We start from the raw sequence: 19,941 nt of genomic DNA, 5'->3' as shown, positions 1-19,941 counted from the left end.
CTGCTGTAATACTACTGTATATTCCCCCCCGTAGCAGCAGTGGCAGGAGAAGGATATACAGTTTCAAGAAAAAGTATGTGAACCCTTTAAAATTATATGGATTTCTGCCCAAATTGGTCATAAAATGTGATCTGATCTTCATCTAAGTCGCAACAATAGACAATCACAGTCTGCTTAAACTAATAACACACAAACCTTTTTTTTTTTTTAACACACCATGTAAACATTCACAGTGCAGGTGGAAAAAGTATGTGAACCCTTGGATTTAATAACTGGTTGAACCTCCTTTGGCAGCAATAACTTCAACCAAACGTTTCCTGTAGTTGCAGATTAGAAGTGCACAATGTTCAGGAGTAATTCTTGACTATTCCTCTTTACAGAACTGTTTCAGTTCGGCAATACTCTTGGGATGTCTGGTGTGAATCGCTTTCTTGAGGTCATGCCACAGCATCTCAATTGGGTTGAGGTCAGGACTCTGACTGGACCACTCCAGAAGGCGTATTTTCTTCTGTTTTAGCCATTCTGATTTACTTCTATGCTTTGGGTCGTTGCCCTGTTGCAACACCCATCTTCTGTTGAGCTTCAGCTGGTGGACAGATGGCCTTAAGTTCTCCTGCAAAATGTCTTGATAAACTTGGGAAATAATTTTTCCTTTGATGATAGCAATCCGTCCAGGCCCTGACGCAGGAAAGCAGCCCCAAACCATGATTCCCCCACCACCATACTTCACAGTTGGGATGAGGTTTTGATGTTGGTGTGCTGTGTCACTTTTTCTCCACACATAGTGTTGTGTGTTTCTTCCAAACAACTCAACTTTGGTTTCATCTGTCCACAGAATATTTTGCCATTACTGCTGTGGAACATCCAGGTGCTTTTGTGCAAACTGTAAACGTGCAGCAATGTTTTTTTTGGACAGAAGTGGCTTCCTCTGCGGTATCCTTCCATGAAATCCATTCTTGTTTAGTGTTTTACGTATCGTAGATTCGCTAACAGGGATGTAAGCATATGCCAGAGACTTTTGTAAGTCTTTAGCTGACACTCTAGGATTCTTCTTTACCTCATTAAACAGTTTGCGCTGTGCTCTTGCAGTCATCTTTACAGAACAGCCACTCCTAGGGAGAGTAGCAGCAATGCTGAACCTTCTCCATTTATAGACAAAATTATCTTACCATGGACTGATGAACAGCAAGGCTTTTGGAGATACTTTTATAACCCTTTACAGCTTTATGCAAGTCAACAATTCTTAATCGTAGGTCTTCTGAGAACTCTTTTTTTGTGTGAGGCATCATTCACATCAGGCAATGCTTCTTGTGAAATGCAAACCCAGAACTGGTGTGTGTTTTTTATAGGGCAGGGCAGCTGTAACCAACACCTCCAAACTCATCTCATTGATTGGACTCCAGTTGGCTGACACCTCACTCCAATTAGCTTTTGGAGATGTTATTAGTCTAGGGGTTCACATACTTTTTCCACCTGCACTGTGAATGTTTGCATGGTGTGTTCAATAAAAACATGGTAACATTTAATTCTTTGTGTGTTATTAGTTTAAGCAGACTGTGATTGTCTATTGTTGTGACTTAGATCAAGATCAGATCACATTTTATGACCAATTTGTGCAGAAATCCATATCATTCCAAAGGGTTCACATACTTTTTCTTGCAACTGTAGCTGGCTGTACCTTCCCCTGGTATAATAAGCTGTTTAATGAGTATTTTTAGCAATGAAATCACTACCAAATGATGACATTTCTAGAATTGTTGAAGTATCTTTAAAGTGAAATAGAAAACTGAGATATATTTATCTGTAACTTACAATGAGTTCAGGGGGAAATATTAATTCCTGTGATGGATCCAATGGTAAAAACTCTTCTTTGGTAAATAGTAATGAAGTTATCTAAAAAAACAATTTAAACAGACATATATCTCATCACATGTCAGCTGACAGCATTGTAAGCATGTAGCAATGTTTCTGTTGAGACTCTTACATTATCCTCTCGGTCATGCCCCAGTTGAGCATTCTGTTCAAGTTGACAACAGTTCAGCTCCTGGTTCAACAAGACGGCAGAAATCAAGATTTGGCAGTAATACATATTGGCTGTGCTTGGCCACATTATGTCTATCATTTAAAGCCTCACATTACCAGATGCACAACTGAGTCCAAGACACTGCCAGTTCTAGGAAGGCCTGCATGCTGATACGGTTATGTTTATGTGCTTCATAATAAAGCTAGTTTTTTACACTTGAATTGACCATAGTTTGGACACATTCTTTTTATGGGTGCCTTTAAGTGGTACTCACCCCAATGTAAGCATACCTACCAAGGTGCACGCGTTACCCCTCTGGATAAACTATAAGCCTTATATTACCACAGTTTCTTTACTTAAACTTGTCAATATATATGATTTTCACAAGACATAATAGATAGTCCAGATATTTTAGACATTTAGGAGATGGGGAGAAGAGAGAAAGCGAGAAAGAAAAAAGAGAGAGAGAAAGAATTGTAGGACATGAAATGCTCCTTTGGGTCTCTCTGAAAAATATATTAAATTTAGCATGGCTTACATCTGGTGGAATCAGAGAGGCTTACTTTCTTTTTTCTTTTGGAAGGAAAGCTAGTTTGAATATCTTTCCCAGGAACCAAAAGATATGCAAACTAGCTTTCGATCCCAGAGAAGAATGACTTGTTGGATGTTTCTCTCTTTCTCTAAATTAATCTCCAGAAATTCGGGTTTGTCAAAATCCAAATTTTTTAAAACATATGGAATGAGTTCTGAATTGATAGAATTCATTTGTTTCTGTCTAGAAGAAAGGTGATTTGTCGGAAAGGTGCCGCATATGATCACACTAAACAACATCCAGACCTGAACTGGATCACGTTCAAAATGCTAGATGCATTTGTAAAAAAGTTTAATACGCCTTTCGGGAGCTGGTTATTGTTTTTTTCATGATCGGAATCTAGCTTTGGGATAACAGTTTTTCTTTTTTCTTACATGTCTATGTCTAGACAAACAAAACTCTTGAATAGTTAAGCTATAGATGATGATGTGAACGATTTGCTTATTTATGCCTTGCACGGCTCACCTTGCAAAAGGTCTTGCAGCCATCAAGTATTGCTCTGTATCCTGTACAGCGGCACAAATTTCCTAGTGAGAATAACAGGATCGTTTGTTAAATGAGAAGGATATTAGTTATCAGTTATTGTGAGCCAAAACCAGTAGTAAAGCCTACTCAGAGATAAGGTATAATGGAAAGATTTGCACCTGTTCTGTGTTTTTGACCTGTACCTGGTATAATGGAAAGATTTGCACCTGTTCTGTGTTTTTGACCTGTACCTGGTCTTGGCTCCCAATAACTGATGGCAACAACTGACAAAATAACTGAACTTGGCCTAAGTCAATGGGGGACGGATCCATTTTCTTTTGTGTCAGAGAAAACAGATCCGTCACCATTGACTTACATTGTGAGTTATGATGGATCCGTCTTGCTTCGCATTCCAGGACGCACTCAAAAAGCGTGCATCAGGGAACGCAATGAAACAGAACAGAATGCATTCTGGTGCACTCCTTTACCTTCAGTTCAGTTCTGTCCCCATTGACAATGAATATGGACAAAACTGAAGCATTTTCCCCCGCTATTGAGATTCTATGACGGATCTCAATAGCAGAAAGGGAAAGCACAAGTGTGAAAGTAGCCTTACTTATCTACGATGTGTTAGAATAAAAATATGTTACTATGTAAAGTGTCCATTTGCCAATAGAAGTCAGTGTACATCTTTTTCTTGATGCAGTTTAAAATATTGAAGTTACACTTATATGACCAACAAAGTAGGTTCTCTGATTTAGGATTTCTACATATGTTGAGTTGTGTTTATAGAACATACCTCCAAGAGCTTCATATATTTGTTCCATAGTTGGTTCTGGATGATTTCTCAGCAATGAGTACATGGACATCACCATCCCAGGACTACAGAAACCACACTGAGACCCATGAGCTTTAGCTATCCTTTCCTGTGATTTCAAATATATAAAGTACATGTTATATACTCTGTAGCTTCCTAGAAACTGTCCATAAGCTGCTGTTGATGGATCTATTGTTCTTACTCTCTTCCTTTACTTTTTACCTTTGGTGCGTAATGGTTCCTTTTTTGGATAAAGCATAGAGGTGAAGGACAAATCAAAGTCCTTCATGGTTGTTGTCTGCCTATGTAAGTTTTTGTTTCCAAATTGAATTACGGTATAATGGACTATGCCACAGAATGCCTTAGTATGCAATCAATATTCTTTAGGTGCCTTATTACAAATATGTTCAACTCAGATCCAGGAATACCACAATGTGCAGAAATGTCTTGTAGAACAGAGCGTGCTAATGCAGAGGGATATGTCATGAGACACACAAATCTGTGCTTAGAGTGGATAAAAACAGTAGGAGAAAATGAAGCCAAAATCATAAATGGAGGACAGATTTTTTTTTGCGGATCCGTTGAAATGAATGGTTCCGTATACGGTCTGCAAAAAAAATTTGAACTGACACGGAAAGAAAATAGGTTTGCGTGCATGAGGCCTAAATGAAATGCCTGCTCTGGCAGTGCAGGGCCCATCAAGACCAACATAGCACACAACAGTCTTGATAAATCAGGGCCTGAATCCAAAATATAAAAAAAAAACTGAACATGGAAACCCAGCCTAAATCTAGACAATTCTGAATACAATAAAATAAAACGTCAGACTTTCTCACCTGTACTGGGTGTAATCTGCTGGTTGTGCTTCCAATCCCCTCCACCGTAGTGATTGCTGCTCCATGTAGAGAACAGATGGGCAATAAACAGGCATTGGCTGAATAATGTCTAGGTTTTGTTAAGGAGTTAAACAACTCGAAGGGATTCATATATTGACAACATCCTCAGTATAGGTTATCAATATCTGTTTGAATAGCCTGCAGTTCTTGGGTGAACGCTGTGGCCTCTTTCTAGTCCAGTGCGTCACATTCATCGGCCCAATGGTTTATTTATCAGCCCATTCAAGTGAATAGGCCTGAGCTGCAATAATAATACGCACAGCTGCTGTACAATGAATGATGCTTTCCTTGGTATGCTGTGAGGAAGCAGCAGTGCTCACCAGGGCACCACTGCCTCTTCAAACACCTGATCTGTGTCAGACCCCCTCCGATCAGATAGTGATGACCTATCCTGAGGATAGGTCATCAATATATGAATCCTGGAAAATTCCTTTAAGGGCTACACAATTTGTCATGTTGCCATTACCTGCCGTGGGTGGGCATGGCCTGCCGCCTTACTCCATAAACTAAGTTAGTCAGCACAAAGAAATTGAAATAAATGGCACATGCACATCCACTGAAGAAGAGAAAACACAAATAAATATATATATGGGGAAGGATGCTAAAACAAAATAACAAAAGCTTTATTATAATGTCTAAGTAAAATATAGGGGTGTCTACCCAAACTGCACAAAGCAGCTAATTGAAATGTCACTGATTTATGGGACCAACCATCATAATAACCACACTGGTGAAGGTGGAACTGCACAGGAGCAGAATGATCGGTGTGTCCCACAAACTTAAACCCACCAACACTAGGGGGCATATCACCACAGGGTCCTGGGTGTGAGACCTGGGTGAAGTACTGTACAGCTGGATACCTGGTACCATGTGTAGCACCAGATATCACCAACAGTGGATGTCAGCGCGCAGACATCCACTGCACTGAAACAATACAGGTGCAGGACTGAGACAGAGTAAGAGCCGCTGACTCTGACTGGTGTGTCAAGAGCACCGATTCCCCTGGCACAGTCCTATATAATCAATGCTCCGTTTTGGCGGCTCGGATGCGGACCCATTCACTTCAATGGGGCTTCAAAAGATGCGGACAGCACTCCGTATGCTGTCTATATCCGTGGCTCCATTCCGCGGCCCCGTTAAAAAAATATAGCATGTCCTATTCTTGTCTGCGCTTTGCTGACAAGAATAGGCATTTATATTGCCGGCGCCCGTTCCGTTCCGCAAATTGCGGAAGGAAACAGGGGCGGCTTCCGTTTTTTGCGGATCCGCGGTTTGTGGACCGCAAAAACGGCACAGCCGTGTGCATGAGGCCTCACTATAGCATTTACTATACTTACAGATGCAAAGTTTCTCTCATACATTTTCATCAAATATCACCAAAATCTGTGTCAAAATCTGTATGTAAAATATGCAGATTGATTTCTTCCAGCATGGTCAGATGTACCCTAAGGCCCCTTTCACACGAGCGAGTTTTCCACGCAGGTGCAATGCGTGACGAATCTCAAATTTACTTAATAAGCATAGCATTAGCATTAGAATACTTTTTTGTACTTTATTTGGTTTGCAGAGTGCTGTTGCATTGTATTTTTTTCTTTGTGAATGCATAGCACCCGCACTGAATCCTGACCCGTTCATTTCTGGAGCCAATCCGCCACGCTCCTGTGAAAGAGGCCTAACAGGTGACCATGATGTGGGATCACAAAATGGAATCCAATTGTGTGCTAGGAACTGTATATTTATAAAACTAATTTCACACGGGTATGTCCAGTTGGGGAAACCCACTCTGTGTGATGGCTGCATTTTCCTGAGCCGAGCACTGCTCCTCTAACCTGAATTTACAGCATCAGAAGTCACTATGATTCATAAAACGAAGCTCGTGTGAAATTAGCCTAAGTATATTAAATATTGCATTAATCAAATCACATATTCAATGTTTACGCATGTGTTGGCACTAGAGATGTGCGAATTTAAAATAAATTAGATTCAGCCGGTTCGCCAAATTTTCTGAAAAAATTTGGTTTGATACGAATTTATTTGCGGCGAATCATGTTAAAAAACAGCTATTTCCTGGCTGCAGAGAGCCTGTATAGTGGTGTAGAACAGTGATGGCCAGTTTGCAGTGTTCGCCGACAAACACATGCGATCTGCCATCTTTATTCCCAAGTCTGGCGATGCAGAGGTAAGTCCTTGCCTGCGCCGCGAGCCGTTCTGAAACACATGCGGTCACCGGGAGCAGGCAGTTCCAAGAACAGCCCGATGAAGGCTCGCGGCGCAGGCACAGGTAAGGACTTACCTCTGCATCGCCGGACTTGGGAATAAAGATGGCAGATCGCATGTGTTCGTCGGCGAACACTGCGAACTGGCCATCACTAGTGTAGAACACTGTGCCTTGAAGTTACACGCATAGGGAGTCTGCTGTGATAGTGAAATAATCAGTATGACAAGCACATGACAGGCGTCGCTCTTAGAATCACTGCACACTTCACTTATTTGGGCAGTCATGGGGCCAAAACTGACCAAATAACTCAGCCTTAAATATATTTTACTTTTGCCACTAATACACACCACAAAAGGTTTTAGAACATATAACTGCACCGCTAAATGGCAAATATACAGGTGAAACACGAAAAATTTGAATATTGTGCAAAAGTCCATTTATTTCAGTAATGCAAATTAAAAGGAATTGCATTTAATGCAGCTTAAAATTAGAATTTTGTGAAAAGGTTCAACATTCTAGGCTCAAAGTGTCACACTCTAGTCAGCTAATTAATCTATACCCCCTCAGCAAAGGGTACCTCAAAATTGTGACTTTGGGGTTTCATAAGCTGTAAGCCATAATCATCCAAATTATAACAAATAAAGGCATGAAATATCTCACTTTGCATGTAATAAATCTATCTCATATGTTAGTTTCACCTTTTAAGTTGCATTACTGAAATAAATGAACTTTGCACAATATTAAAATTTTTCGAGTTTCACCTGTAATTTTTTTCCCACTTATACATGCCACAAAAGGCTTTAGAACATATAACTGCACCGCTGAACAGCAAATATATTTTTCTTTTGCCACTAACACGCCACAAAAGGCCTTAGAACATATAACTGCACCGCTGTACTGCAAATATATTTTTATTTTGCCTCTATTAGGCTAGTTTAACACTAGCGGCACGGACCTCCGGCAGGCAGTCCCGGCGGGTGAACAGCCTGTCGGATCTGTCCTGCCGCTAGTGCATGCGTGCCCCCGGACTACCGCTCCGGCACCATTGACTATAATGGGACGAAGTTTCAGCAGCAGCACATGCCGAGAGGCCGCTGGAATAAAAGTACGACATGTACTTTTGGGCTTTAGAACATATAACTGCACCGCTGAACGGCAAATATATTTTTCTTTTGCCACTAATACATGCCACAAAAGGCTTTAGAACATATAACTGCACCGCTGAATGGCAAATATACAGGTGAAACAAATTACTGAAATAAATGAACTTTGCACAATATTAAAATTTTTCAAGTTTCACCTGTAATTTTTTTTTCCACTTATACACGCCACAAAAGGCTTTAGAACATATAACTGCACCACTGAACGGCAAATATCTCGGTCAAATGCCAACTTTGTATAAAAAAATGGGAAAAGTTGTCTTTTGCCAAGATATTTCTCTCACCCAGCATGGGTATATGTAAAAAGACACCCCAAAACATATTTCCCAACTTCTCCTGAGTACGGTGATACCAGATGTGTGACACTTTTTTGCAGCCTAGGTGGGCAAAGGGGCCCACATTCCAAAGAGCACCTTTCGGATTTCACCGGCCATCTGAATGCAGCCTTACAGGGGTGTGATCAATGACAGGGGGGTGATCAATGACAGGGGGGTGATCAGGGAGTCTATATGGGGTGATCACCCCCCTGTCATTGATCACCCCCTATAAGGCTCCATTCAGATGTCCGTATGTGTTTTGCGGATCCGATCCATGTATCCGTGGATCCGTAAAAAACATACGGACATCTGAATGCAGCCTTACAGGGGGGTGAGCGATGACAGGGGGTGATCAATGACAGGGGGGTGATCAGGGAGTCTATATGGGGTGATCACCCCCCTGTCATTGATCACCCCCCTATAAGGCTCCATTCAGACGTCCGTATGTGTTTTGCGGATCCGATCCATGTATCCGTGGATCCGTAAAAAACATATGGACATCTGAATGCAGCCTTACAGGGGGGTGATCAATGACAGGGGGGTGATCAATGACAGGGGGGTGATCAGGGAGTCTATATGGGGTGATCACCCCCTGTCATTGATCACCCCCCTGTAAGGCTCCATTCAGACGTCCGTATGTGTTTTGCGGATCCGATCCATGTATCAGTGGATCCGTAAAAATCATACGGACGTCTGAATGGAGCCTTACAAGGGGGTGATCAATGACAGGGGGGTGATCAGGGAGTCTATATGGGGTTATCACCCCCCTGTAAGGCTCCATTCAGACGTCCGTATGTGTTTTGCAGATCCGATCCATGTATCAGTGGATCCGTAAAAATCATACGGACGTCTGAATGGAGCCTTACAGGGGGGTGATCAATGACAGGGGGGTGATCAATGACAGGGGGGTGATCAGGGAGTCTATATGGGGTGATCAGGGGTGATCAGGGGTTAATAAGGGGTTAATAAGTGACAGGGGGGGGTGTAGTGTAGTGTGGTGCTTGGTGCTACTTATTACTGAGCTACCTGTGTCCTCTGGTGGTCGATCCAAACAGAAGGGACCACCAGAGGACCAGGTAGCAGGTATATTAGACGCTGTTATCAAAACAGCGTCTAATATACCTGTTAGGGGTTAAAAAAATCGCATCTCCAGCCTGCCAGCGAACGATCGCCGCTGGCAGGCTGGAGATCCACTTGCTTACCTTCCGATCCTGTGAACGCGCGCGCCTGTGTGCGCGCGTTCACAGGAAATCTCGCGAGATGACGCATATATGCGTGACTGTGCGCAGGGCTGCCGCCTCCGGAACGCGATCCTGCGTTAGGCGGTCCGGAGGCGGTTAAATGGCAAGATTATCCGTATGTTTTCATCTTCATTTTTTTCTAGTTTAGTTTTTGTAGAAAATGTATCTCTATCCATAATCCTTACTTTATCCAAAGATGTGTCGATTAATTCTGGAGGATATTCCTTCAACAGAAATTGCTTTTTCAATTGTTGGCCTCCTCTTCAAACTGATCAGTAATAGTGCAATTACGTTTCAGTCGTCTAAACTGATTTGTTGGTATGTTTATTAGCCATCTTGGTAAATGACAGCTTGTGAGTATGTACGGTAACTATTTTTAGTAACTGGTTTTTAATGTGTTACAAATTAAGTTACAGTTATGTATCCTAATCGTTATATCGAGAAAGTCTATTTGTTTTTTACTAATATTTGTAGTAAAACCTAAATTCCTTTTTTTCTTATTGATCTCTTGTATGAATGATTTCAGTTCTTCCTCCGATCTCTGCCAAATAAAGATAACATCGCCTATATATCGACGCCAGAGCACCAGGCTCCCCCAGCTTGGATTTGATGACTTAATCTTTCCACTGTACCATAAATAAATTGGCATAGCTGGGGACAAACCTGGTGCCAATAGCTGTCCCCCTCTAATCCATACTGGAAATAATTATGTGATTAATATATATTCAATTCATTCTGCTATAAAATCTATTTGTTCTTCATGTAGTTTCCCACTATGTTGTAGCCTGCTTTTTAACGCTTCAATGCCCTGTGTATGATCAATTATGGTATATAATGAGTTGACATTCATTGTACCCAGAATCCAATGGTCTTCAACTTGTAATTTTTCAATAAAGCTATAATCTCTGCTGTAACCTTTATATATGAAGGTGTGTCTCTCACTATTGTTTTCAAAATCCTATCTATATATTGTGATAGGTTTGATAAAATAGATCCTATGCCTGAGATAATAGGCCTTCCAGGTGGATTTTTTTGATCTTTATGGATTTTAAGAAAACAGTAGAATATTGGTGTCCTCTGTTGAGTGTTCATAATATATGTATATTCACGCTCTAATAAAATACCTCTATCGAGTCCTGTTTTACAATACATCACAAGTTCTTTCGAATAATCTTGTATGGAATCTCTTTTTAACATTGCATACGTATTGTGATCTGATAGTTGTCTTAATCTAAAATAATGATAGCCCCCAGATAAAGGTGGATGACTGAAACGTAATTGCACTATTACTTATCAGTTTGAAGAGGAGGCCCAAGAATTGAAAAAGCAATTTTTGTTGAAGGAATATCCTCCAAAATTAATCGACACATCTTTGGATGAAGTCAGGATTATTGATAGAGATACATTTTTCACAAAAACTAAAATCGAAAAAAATGAAGATGAAAACCTTGCCATTTAATAGTCATTATAAAGGGGTAGAGAGAATAATAAATAAACATTGGCCTAATGTATTAGAATACAAAACTATAGGACCCATATTAACCTCAACCCCACAAATAAACTATACTAGAGCACCAAATTTGGGCCTAAAAATTGCACTGACATGTAAAAAAACTAAGATTAAAATGTCACACAATTAGTTGGACCTAAAGGGGTTCTTCAGATGTGGGATGTGTAATAATTGAAGAATTCCAAAATCTCCAAAAAAGACTACATAGGTATTATCACGACCGGCGTGCCAATCACATACGTGATGCAAAGGGAGGGAAAAGGGAAGGCCCTGTCCAAGGGAGAGGGAAAGATGGTGACCCCTAACTCACCTTGAGGCTGGCACCTGACTGCCCTGACGTCCCTAGACGGGTTTCTCACCCGTACGCCGATCGCGTGCCTAAACCCTTGCTTTCCCTAAGATGAGCCCTAGGTAGTGAATAGGGTGGTGGGAACACTAGTCTGCACCAATAACACTAAAGGAAAACACCAAGGAGAGGACAGACAATACAGACAAAACATATAATACCAGGTGGGCGACAACAGCGGACATCAAAAGCCCAACAGGGATCCGGAGGGTAACGCTCTGGAACAACAACCAGGAATTACAGCTACACAGCTCCAGTGGGTCAGTATAGAAGTCCAGGCAGGAAGCTCTATATCTGGCAACCAGAGAAGTGGGAGGGAGAATATAAAGAGGTTGGGATTGCTGGACAAGAAACAGCTGAGAAGAAAAAGCTACGGATCCCTGAGTGAGACAAAAAGGATTGCAAGGCAAACACAGAAAGCTATCATTAAGAAGCAGTGCGATCTTTAGACATAGAGCACGCAGCCACCCGCTGCGACTTCCTGACCCCGGGTATAACGGAGTCAGACCTGGCTCTTGACACCCTCGTGACAGGTATGCTCTACAAGGAACTTCATCAGTTTAGAGATTAAAGATGGTCTGACATGTAACTGTCACAGGGTTCCGAAGGTGCACTCGGTCCCCCATCGCCCGCAGACCTGTTGCTTAGCTTTGGGAATGAGGATCTGTGTTTGACCTCATTCCCGGGGCGGCTTTACTAGCTGGGTGGCTCCCTGCTCCTAAGTCTGCCTTGAGCGCCGAGCTGATCACTCGGTGCTCAACTGGTTGGTCTGTCGGTCATGTGACGCTGGCCACGTCACATGACCCTCACTCCCCACTATAAATACAGGCAGCCTGCTGGCTACAGGTTGCCTGTTAATTTCTAGGTTCCTGGCTATTTGTTGGACTGCTGAATACTTACCTGATCCTGTTCCCTGACCATCCTTTTGCCTGCTCCTTCTGTACTGCGCATCCGTCCTTGTATTGTGACCTCGGCTCCCACCTGACTACTCTCTTAGGACTCCTCTTGTACTTCTCTGCTCTCCTGGTATTTGACCCCGGCTTCTCCTGACCATTCTTTGCTTAATCCTTTGTACTGCGTAGCTCTCTTGGTATTGACTCGGTCCGTTCACGTTCTGTTGTTTGTCTGTCTGTCATCCCTGCACTTATTCCAAGTTAGGGATTGCCGTCCAGTTGTCCCCTGTCATTAGGACTCGCGAGGCAAGTAGGCAGGGCCAGGGGTAAGGGTGGAGCGCAGTGGTCACTTCCCTTCCCCCTGTGTGTGTGTGTACGCGACCGTTACAGATTAACAGGCCCAATAACCACTGTATTATGAATCCTCTGGTGACCCTGACTGACCATGTCTCTAATCTGACGCAGAGGGTGCAGAAGTTAGTGGAAAAACTCAGTTCTTTTAAGTTAGGGCAAGGTTCTTCCACTCCTCAGGCCTCCAGTCCGCATTTTGAGCCCCAGATTAAGCTCCCAGAACCCTTTTCTGGAGACCGGAAGAAGTTTCTCTCTTTTAAGGAGAATTGTAAACTTTACTTCCGTTTGCGCCCCGTGTCCTCTGGCCCCGAGAGTCAACGCGTGGGCATTATCATTTCCCGATTACAGGGTGATCCCCAGGACTGGGCGTTCTCTTTACCTGCTGGTGCCAGTTGTTTATATTCTGTGGAGGGGTTCTTTCAGGCCCTGGGTACCCTCTATGATGAACCAGACAGGGCTCTAGTAGCCGAGACGGCTCTAAAGGCACTGGTTCAGGGCAATCTACCAGCGGAGGATTATTGCACCCAATTTAGAAGGTGGTGTGTTCCCTCAGGATGGAACGAACCAGCCCTGAAGAGTCAGTTCAGGTCAGGTCTGTCTGATAAATTAAAGGATCTTCTGGTCAGTTATCAACTTCCAGAGACCTTAGAGGAGATGATGACCCTTGTTGTCCGACTCGACCGACGGGTTAGAGAGAGACGACAGGAACAACAGTTCTCTTCCCAGATGGTGGTCCAGTCAGAGGCCTATCCCAGAGACAATGCTGAGGTCTCCACCGAGGAACCCATGCAGGTTGGCATGACCCGAGGGAATCTTCACCGCAGACGTGGAGAATGCTTTTACTGTGGAGATCCTGACCATTGGATCAACCAGTGTCCTAAGAAGGTCCTCTCTGTCAAGTCTCCTAAGGCAAGGCAACCTAAAGACCAGGTACACCCTGAATTTTCTAAATGTAAGCTTTCGGTACCCATTACGATTTCTCTGGGAGTAGATAAATGGCCGGGTAAGGCCTTTATTGATTCTGGCTCAGCGGCTAGCTTTATTGACTCTGAGTATGCCGTAAGATTGGGTATTCCTATGTTTGCCTTACCAACTCCTATCCATGTCATGGCTATTGATGCTACTCCTCTTATTGGTGGTACGGTGAGCTTATGTACCTCAGAGATTTCTCTAACCGTGGGTGTGTGCCACTCAGAGAGATGTTCGATTTTAGTCCTGGAGAACCTACCGGCTGAGGTGGTACTAGGGTTGCCTTGGCTCCGACTACATAACCCCACTATAGATTGGTCCAATGGGGAGTTGGTGAGATGGGGGCCTAAGTGTGACTCGTGCTTGTCCGTGGTACAGGCTGGGGTCTCAGTAAAGTCTGATACTTTACCCACTGTTGTTAAAGAATATTCTGATGTATTCTCATCACCAACCCCGGAGGTTCTACCCCCCCATAGACCTTATGATTGTACCATAGAGCTAGTAGAGGGGGCCAAGTTTCCTAAAGGACGAATTTATAATCTTTCTATGCCCGAACGCAAGGCCATGGAAGATTATATTAAGGAGAGCCTTGGTAAAGGGCATATTAGACCTTCTGTCTCTCCTATGGGGGCGGGGTTTTTCTTCGTTAAGAAAAAAGATGGTGGTCTTAGGCCATGTATCGATTACCGGAGATTAAATAAAATCACTGTCCAGAATAGATACTCCCTCCCATTGATTCCGGATTTATTTAACCAGGTTCTGGGGGCAACCTGGTTTTCCAAAATTGACCTGAAAGGGGCATACAATCTAATCCGAATCAAGGAGGGAGACGAATGGAAGACGGCGTTCAATACTCCGGTAGGACACTTTGAATATCAGGTGATGCCTTTTGGACTCAGCAATGCCCCAGCTGTGTTCCAAAACTTCATGAATGACATTCTTAGGGAGTTCTTAGGTAAATTTGTTATTGTCTATCTTGACGACATTTTGATATTCTCTCCTGACTTCGAATCCCATGTGTCTCATGTTAAACAAGTATTAGAGGTGTTGAGGGAGAATCAGCTATCCGCTAAACAAGAGAAATGTGTCTTTGGTGTACAGGAGATTCTGTTTCTAGGGCATGTTTTGACTCCTCACGCCTTCAAGATGGATCCTGGTAAGGTACTAGCAATTAAGGAATGGGTAAGACCTTCATCCTTAAAGGCCTTACAACGGTTCTTAGGTTTCGCCAATTACTATCGTAAATTTATTATGAATTTTTCCGTAATTGCTAAACCGTTGACCGACCTTACTAAGAAAGGGGCGGATTTGGAGAATTGGTCTACTGAGGCCATTTCTTCATTTGAAAAATTAAAAAAGGCATTCAGTAGTGCTCCCATTCTGATCCAGCCTGATCAGGAGAAACCTTTTATTGTGGAGGTGGATGCGTCCGAGGACGGCGCAGGAGCAGTCCTTTCACAAGGTCCTGCTAGCCTCACTAATCTGAGACCATGTGCCTTCTTCTCCAGGAAATTCTCTCCCACGGAGAGAAACTACGACATAGGGAATAGGGAGCTGCTGGCCATTAAATGGGCATTTGAGGAGTGGAGGCATTTTCTGGAGGGGGCAAGGCATTGTGTAACTGTTGTCACTGACCATAAAAACCTTATGTTTCTCGAGTCTGCTAAGAGGTTGAATCCCCGTCAAGCCAGATGGGCTCTGTTTTTTACTCGTTTTGATTTTTCCATTACGTTCAGGCCGGGAAGTAAAAATGTGAAGGCGGACGAATTATCTCGGAGCTTCCAGGCTTTTCAACCTACTGAGGTACCACCTGAATCCATCCTGCCAGCAAAAATCTTCTTAGCAGCTCTTACCCAGGATATCTCGGCTCGCATTAGGTCTGAACAACATCTGGCACCGGTATCCACCCCAACAGATAAGTTGTTTGTTCCCGTACAATTTCGTCTCCAGCTGTTGGGTGAGTGTCACGATTCTGCCTTTTGTGGACATCCGGGTGTTGAGGGCACTAAGGATCTGGTTTCTAGATCTTATTGGTGGCCCACTCTAACTAGGGATGTCAAGTCCTACGTGTCAGCCTGTGAGGTTTGTGCCAGATCCAAGACACCTAGGACTCGCCCTGCTGGTAACTTACGACCCCTACCCATTCCCAGTAGACCCTGGTCCCATATCTCGATGGACTTTATAACTGACCTACCGCCGGCGGAGGGTAAGACTGTAGTTTGGGTAGTGGTCGATAGGTTTAGCAAGATGGTCCATTTCATTCCCCTGTCTAAACTCCCGAATGCCAAAACCTTGGCGTCTATTTTTGTGAAAGAAATTGTTCGATTGCATGGTATCCCGGAAAATATTGTTTCTGACAGGGGTGTGCAGTTTGTGTCCAAATTCTGGAGGGCCTTCTGTCAAAAATGTAAAATTTCATTGTCTTTTTCCTCTGCCTACCACCCTGAGAGTAATGGGCAGACTGAACGCCTTAATCAGTCTGTCGAACAATTCTTGAGGTCGTATGTTGCTGATGACCAGCAATTATGGGTGAAATATCTTCCATTGGCTGAATTTGCTTTGAATAACCGTGTCAATTCTTCTGCTGGGGTTTCACCTTTCTTTTGTAACCATGGTTTCCATCCCCGTTTTCATTCTGGGTCATCCGTCTCCTCCTCTAACCCTGAGGCGGATAGGCTCTCCTCTGAACTGTGCACAGTTTGGGCCCGGGTTCAATCGAACTTAGAAAAGGCTCAAAGTTCTCAGAAACTCAAGGCCGATAGGAGACGTTCAAGGGGGGTGAATTTTCAGGTTGGGGATAAGGTATGGTTGTCCTCCAAGAATCTCTCTCTTAAAGTAGATTCTAAAAAGTTTGCTCCTCGTTTTATTGGACCATATAAGATCACGGAAGTGATTAACCCGGTATCTTTTAGGTTGGAGTTGCCCGAGTCATTCCACATTCATAATGTGTTCCATAAATCTCTGCTTAAAAAGTATTTTGAACCGGTAGTACCATCAAAAGCCTCGCCTCCGCCGGTTCTTGTTAATGATGCTGTCGAGTATGTGGTGTCTAAAATAGTGGATGTCAGGAAGGTGCGTAATTCCTTGCAGTACCTGATTCACTGGAAGGGGTATGGACCTGAAGAGAGATCCTGGGTACCTGCCAGGGAGGTTCATGCTCCTAGACTTGTTCGTAAATTTCATTTAGAACACCCTGAAAAGCCATCGCCTGAAGTCTTGGGTCCGGTGGCCCCTCGTAAAAGGGGGGGTACTGTCACAGGGTTCCGAAGGTGCACTCGGTCCCCCATCGCCCGCAGACCTGTTGCTTAGCTTTGGGAATAAGGATCTGTGTTTGACCTCATTCCCGGGGCGGCTTTACTAGCTGGGTGGCTCCCTGCTCCTAAGTCTGCCTTGAGCGCCGAGCTGATCACTCGGTGCTCAACTGGTTGGTCTGTCGGTCATGTGACGCTGGCCACGTCACATGACCCTCACTCCCCACTATAAATACAGGCAGCCTGCTGGCTACAGGTTGCCTGTTAATTTCTAGGTTCCTGGCTATTTGTTGGACTGCTGAATACTTACCTGATCCTGTTCCCTGACCATCCTTTTGCCTGCTCCTTCTGTACTGCGCATCCGTCCTGGTATTGTGACCTCGGCTCCCACCTGACTACTCTCTTAGGACTCCTCTTGTACTTCTCTGCTCTCCTGGTATTTGACCCCGGCTTCTCCTGACCATTCTTTGCTTAATCCTTTGTACTGCGTAGCTCTCTTGGTATTGACTCGGTCCGTTCACGTTCTGTTGTTTGTCTGTCTGTCATCCCTGCACTTATTCCAAGTTAGGGATTGCCGTCCAGTTGTCCCCTGTCATAAGGACTCGCGAGGCAAGTAGGCAGGGCCAGGGGTAAGGGTGGAGCGCAGTGGTCACTTCCCTTCCCCCTGTGTGTGTGTGTACGCGACCGTTACAGTAACTCAACAGATGTGATTTATGTCATACAGTGTCCATGTAACAAACCAATACATTGGGAGGACCAAACGTACATTAAAGAAGCAGCTGAGCATATCAACAATATCAGGAACGGTTTTGAACAACACTCTCTATCTAAACATGATAAAGAGTTTCATAACAAAGATCCATCAACACTCACCTTTCCAGCTCTCGAAAAAGTGAAGAAACAATGGAGTGGGGGGTGACTACATAGCGTGCATGTCACTAATAGAATCCAGGAGAATCTTTGAGTTTGATTCGTTAATTCCAAATAATTTAAATGCAGAAATTGAACTTTTTGGATTCCTGAAGATTTGGGATGGGTGCCCTTCATAGATGCGATATCAAGGTCCGGCTGTTTACCAGCACCTCGATCTCGCCTCTGTGTGAGGCCCCCATACCTCCACCATCTTTCTCCAGATCTTTGTCCTTCGATATGGTTTATTCAAGAAAATAAAAATAAAAACAAAAATAAAATAATTATAGAAATAGAAATAAAAAAAAAATAGGCATCTTCAAAACAAGAAGCCCAAATCATTGAAAAAATCAATAGGTAATTGTACTTGCTCCACTTAGAAAGAAAAATAAATAAATAAATAAATAAAGGAAAGATAAGAAATAAGAAAAAAGAACAAAGATATGTCGTTAAGAACAATTTTTTTATTAAAAACTCTTAATTTTATGTCCTCAATATTAAATAATAGGAAATCTGTTTGTTTTTATAAAAACGCAATGAAAACGCAAGTGAGTTTTCTGCTACGCGTTTTAGTAACAAGTAAATCAATACTGGTCTATTAAAAATATTATATTTTAACCCCTTTCCGGCCTTTGACGTACTGTTACATCATGGGAACCACTGAGTTCCCGCAATTTGACGTAATAGTACGTCATAGTGATCTCGCGGGCACCGGAGCGGTGTGCGCGCGCGCAATAACTGCAAGGGCCCGGCAGTCCGTGGTAGCCGGGCCCCTGCTGTATCCGCCGGCATAGCTGTAAAAGCCGATGCCGGCGGATTAATCCCTCCTATGCCGCGGTCCGCGCTGACCACGACATAGAAGAGGTTTGTGTCAGGTGAGGGAGAGCATCGAGTCCCCGCGCTGCTGTGGCGGGGACCCGATGCGACACAAGGCAGCCCGATGCCGTGCAGAGGCTGCCCAATGCCTTGCACGGCATCGGGAACTGCCTTCTAAGGGAGCTGAGGAGATCCGGCCTCAGGCTGGGTCTCCTAGGCAACCTGTTAGTGTATGACTCAGTGTCATACACTAACAGGCAATGCATTACAATACAGATGTATTGTAATGCATTGCAGAGGGGATCAGACCCCCAAAAGTGAATGTCATAAATAAAGTTAAAAAAGTTTTAAAAAAAAGTGTTTTTAATAAAATTCATAATGTAATAAAATTAATAAAGTAAAAAAAGAAAAAACGCCCCTTTCCCCTTATTTTATAATAAAAAACAGGAGAAAAAAACAAGAACCACACATATTAGGTATCGCCGCGTCTCTAATGACCGGCTGTATAAATATATCACATTATCCACCCTGTCCGATAAACACCATAAAAAATAAAATTAAAAAAGTGTAAAATTCTTTGTACAGATATAAAGTATACATATAAGTTATCACCACGTCCGCAACAAACAGCTCTATAAAAATATCACATGACCTAACCACTCAGGTAAACACCGTAAAAAAAATTGTAAAAAAAAGCCATTTTTGTCACATTACATCACAAAAATTGCAACAGCAAGTGATCAAAAAGGCGTATGCCCCCCAAAATAGTACCAATCAGACCGGCACCTTATCCCGCAAAAAATGAGACTCTACCTGAGAGAATCGGTCAAAAAATATATAAGCTATGGCTCCCAGACTATGAGACACTAAAATATGATTATTTTTTTCTTCAAAACTGCTATTATTGTGCTAAAGTGAAAAAAAGAAAAAAAGTATATATATTAGGTATTGCCACGTGCGTAACGATCTTCTCTATAAAAAAGTCACATGACCTAATCCCTCGGTTAAACGCTGTAAAAATAAAAAATTTAAACGGTGCCAAAACATCAATTTTTTTTGTTACCTTGCCTCACAAAAAACGGAATATAGAGCAATAAAAAATCATATGTACCCCAAAATAGTACCAAAAAACTGGCAACTTATCCCGTAGTTTCCAAAATGTGGTCA

The 19,941-nt window shown here is 43.0% G+C and overlaps 1 protein-coding gene across 1 annotated transcript in view; it reads right to left on the bottom strand.

Annotated features, from left to right (window-relative positions):
• Nucleotides 1-19,941, bottom strand: part of LOC121008794 (aldehyde oxidase-like) — a 223,558-nt gene that overhangs the window by 187,201 nt on the left and 16,416 nt on the right. The window contains exons 3-7 of the mRNA XM_040441488.1: nucleotides 4,734-4,842; nucleotides 3,880-4,006; nucleotides 3,081-3,142; nucleotides 1,985-2,044; nucleotides 1,813-1,893 (exon numbers count right to left, since the gene is read on the bottom strand). Coding sequence (XP_040297422.1) covers nucleotides 1,813-1,893; nucleotides 1,985-2,044; nucleotides 3,081-3,142; nucleotides 3,880-4,006; nucleotides 4,734-4,842 — 439 coding nt within the window. The remainder of the gene's footprint in view (nucleotides 1-1,812; nucleotides 1,894-1,984; nucleotides 2,045-3,080; nucleotides 3,143-3,879; nucleotides 4,007-4,733; nucleotides 4,843-19,941) is intronic.

This window comes from Bufo bufo, chromosome 7 (genome assembly GCF_905171765.1).
Source record: "Bufo bufo chromosome 7, aBufBuf1.1, whole genome shotgun sequence".
Taxonomy (NCBI): Eukaryota; Metazoa; Chordata; class Amphibia; order Anura; family Bufonidae; genus Bufo; species Bufo bufo.
This window is presented reverse-complemented; position numbering and strand designations above follow the sequence as displayed.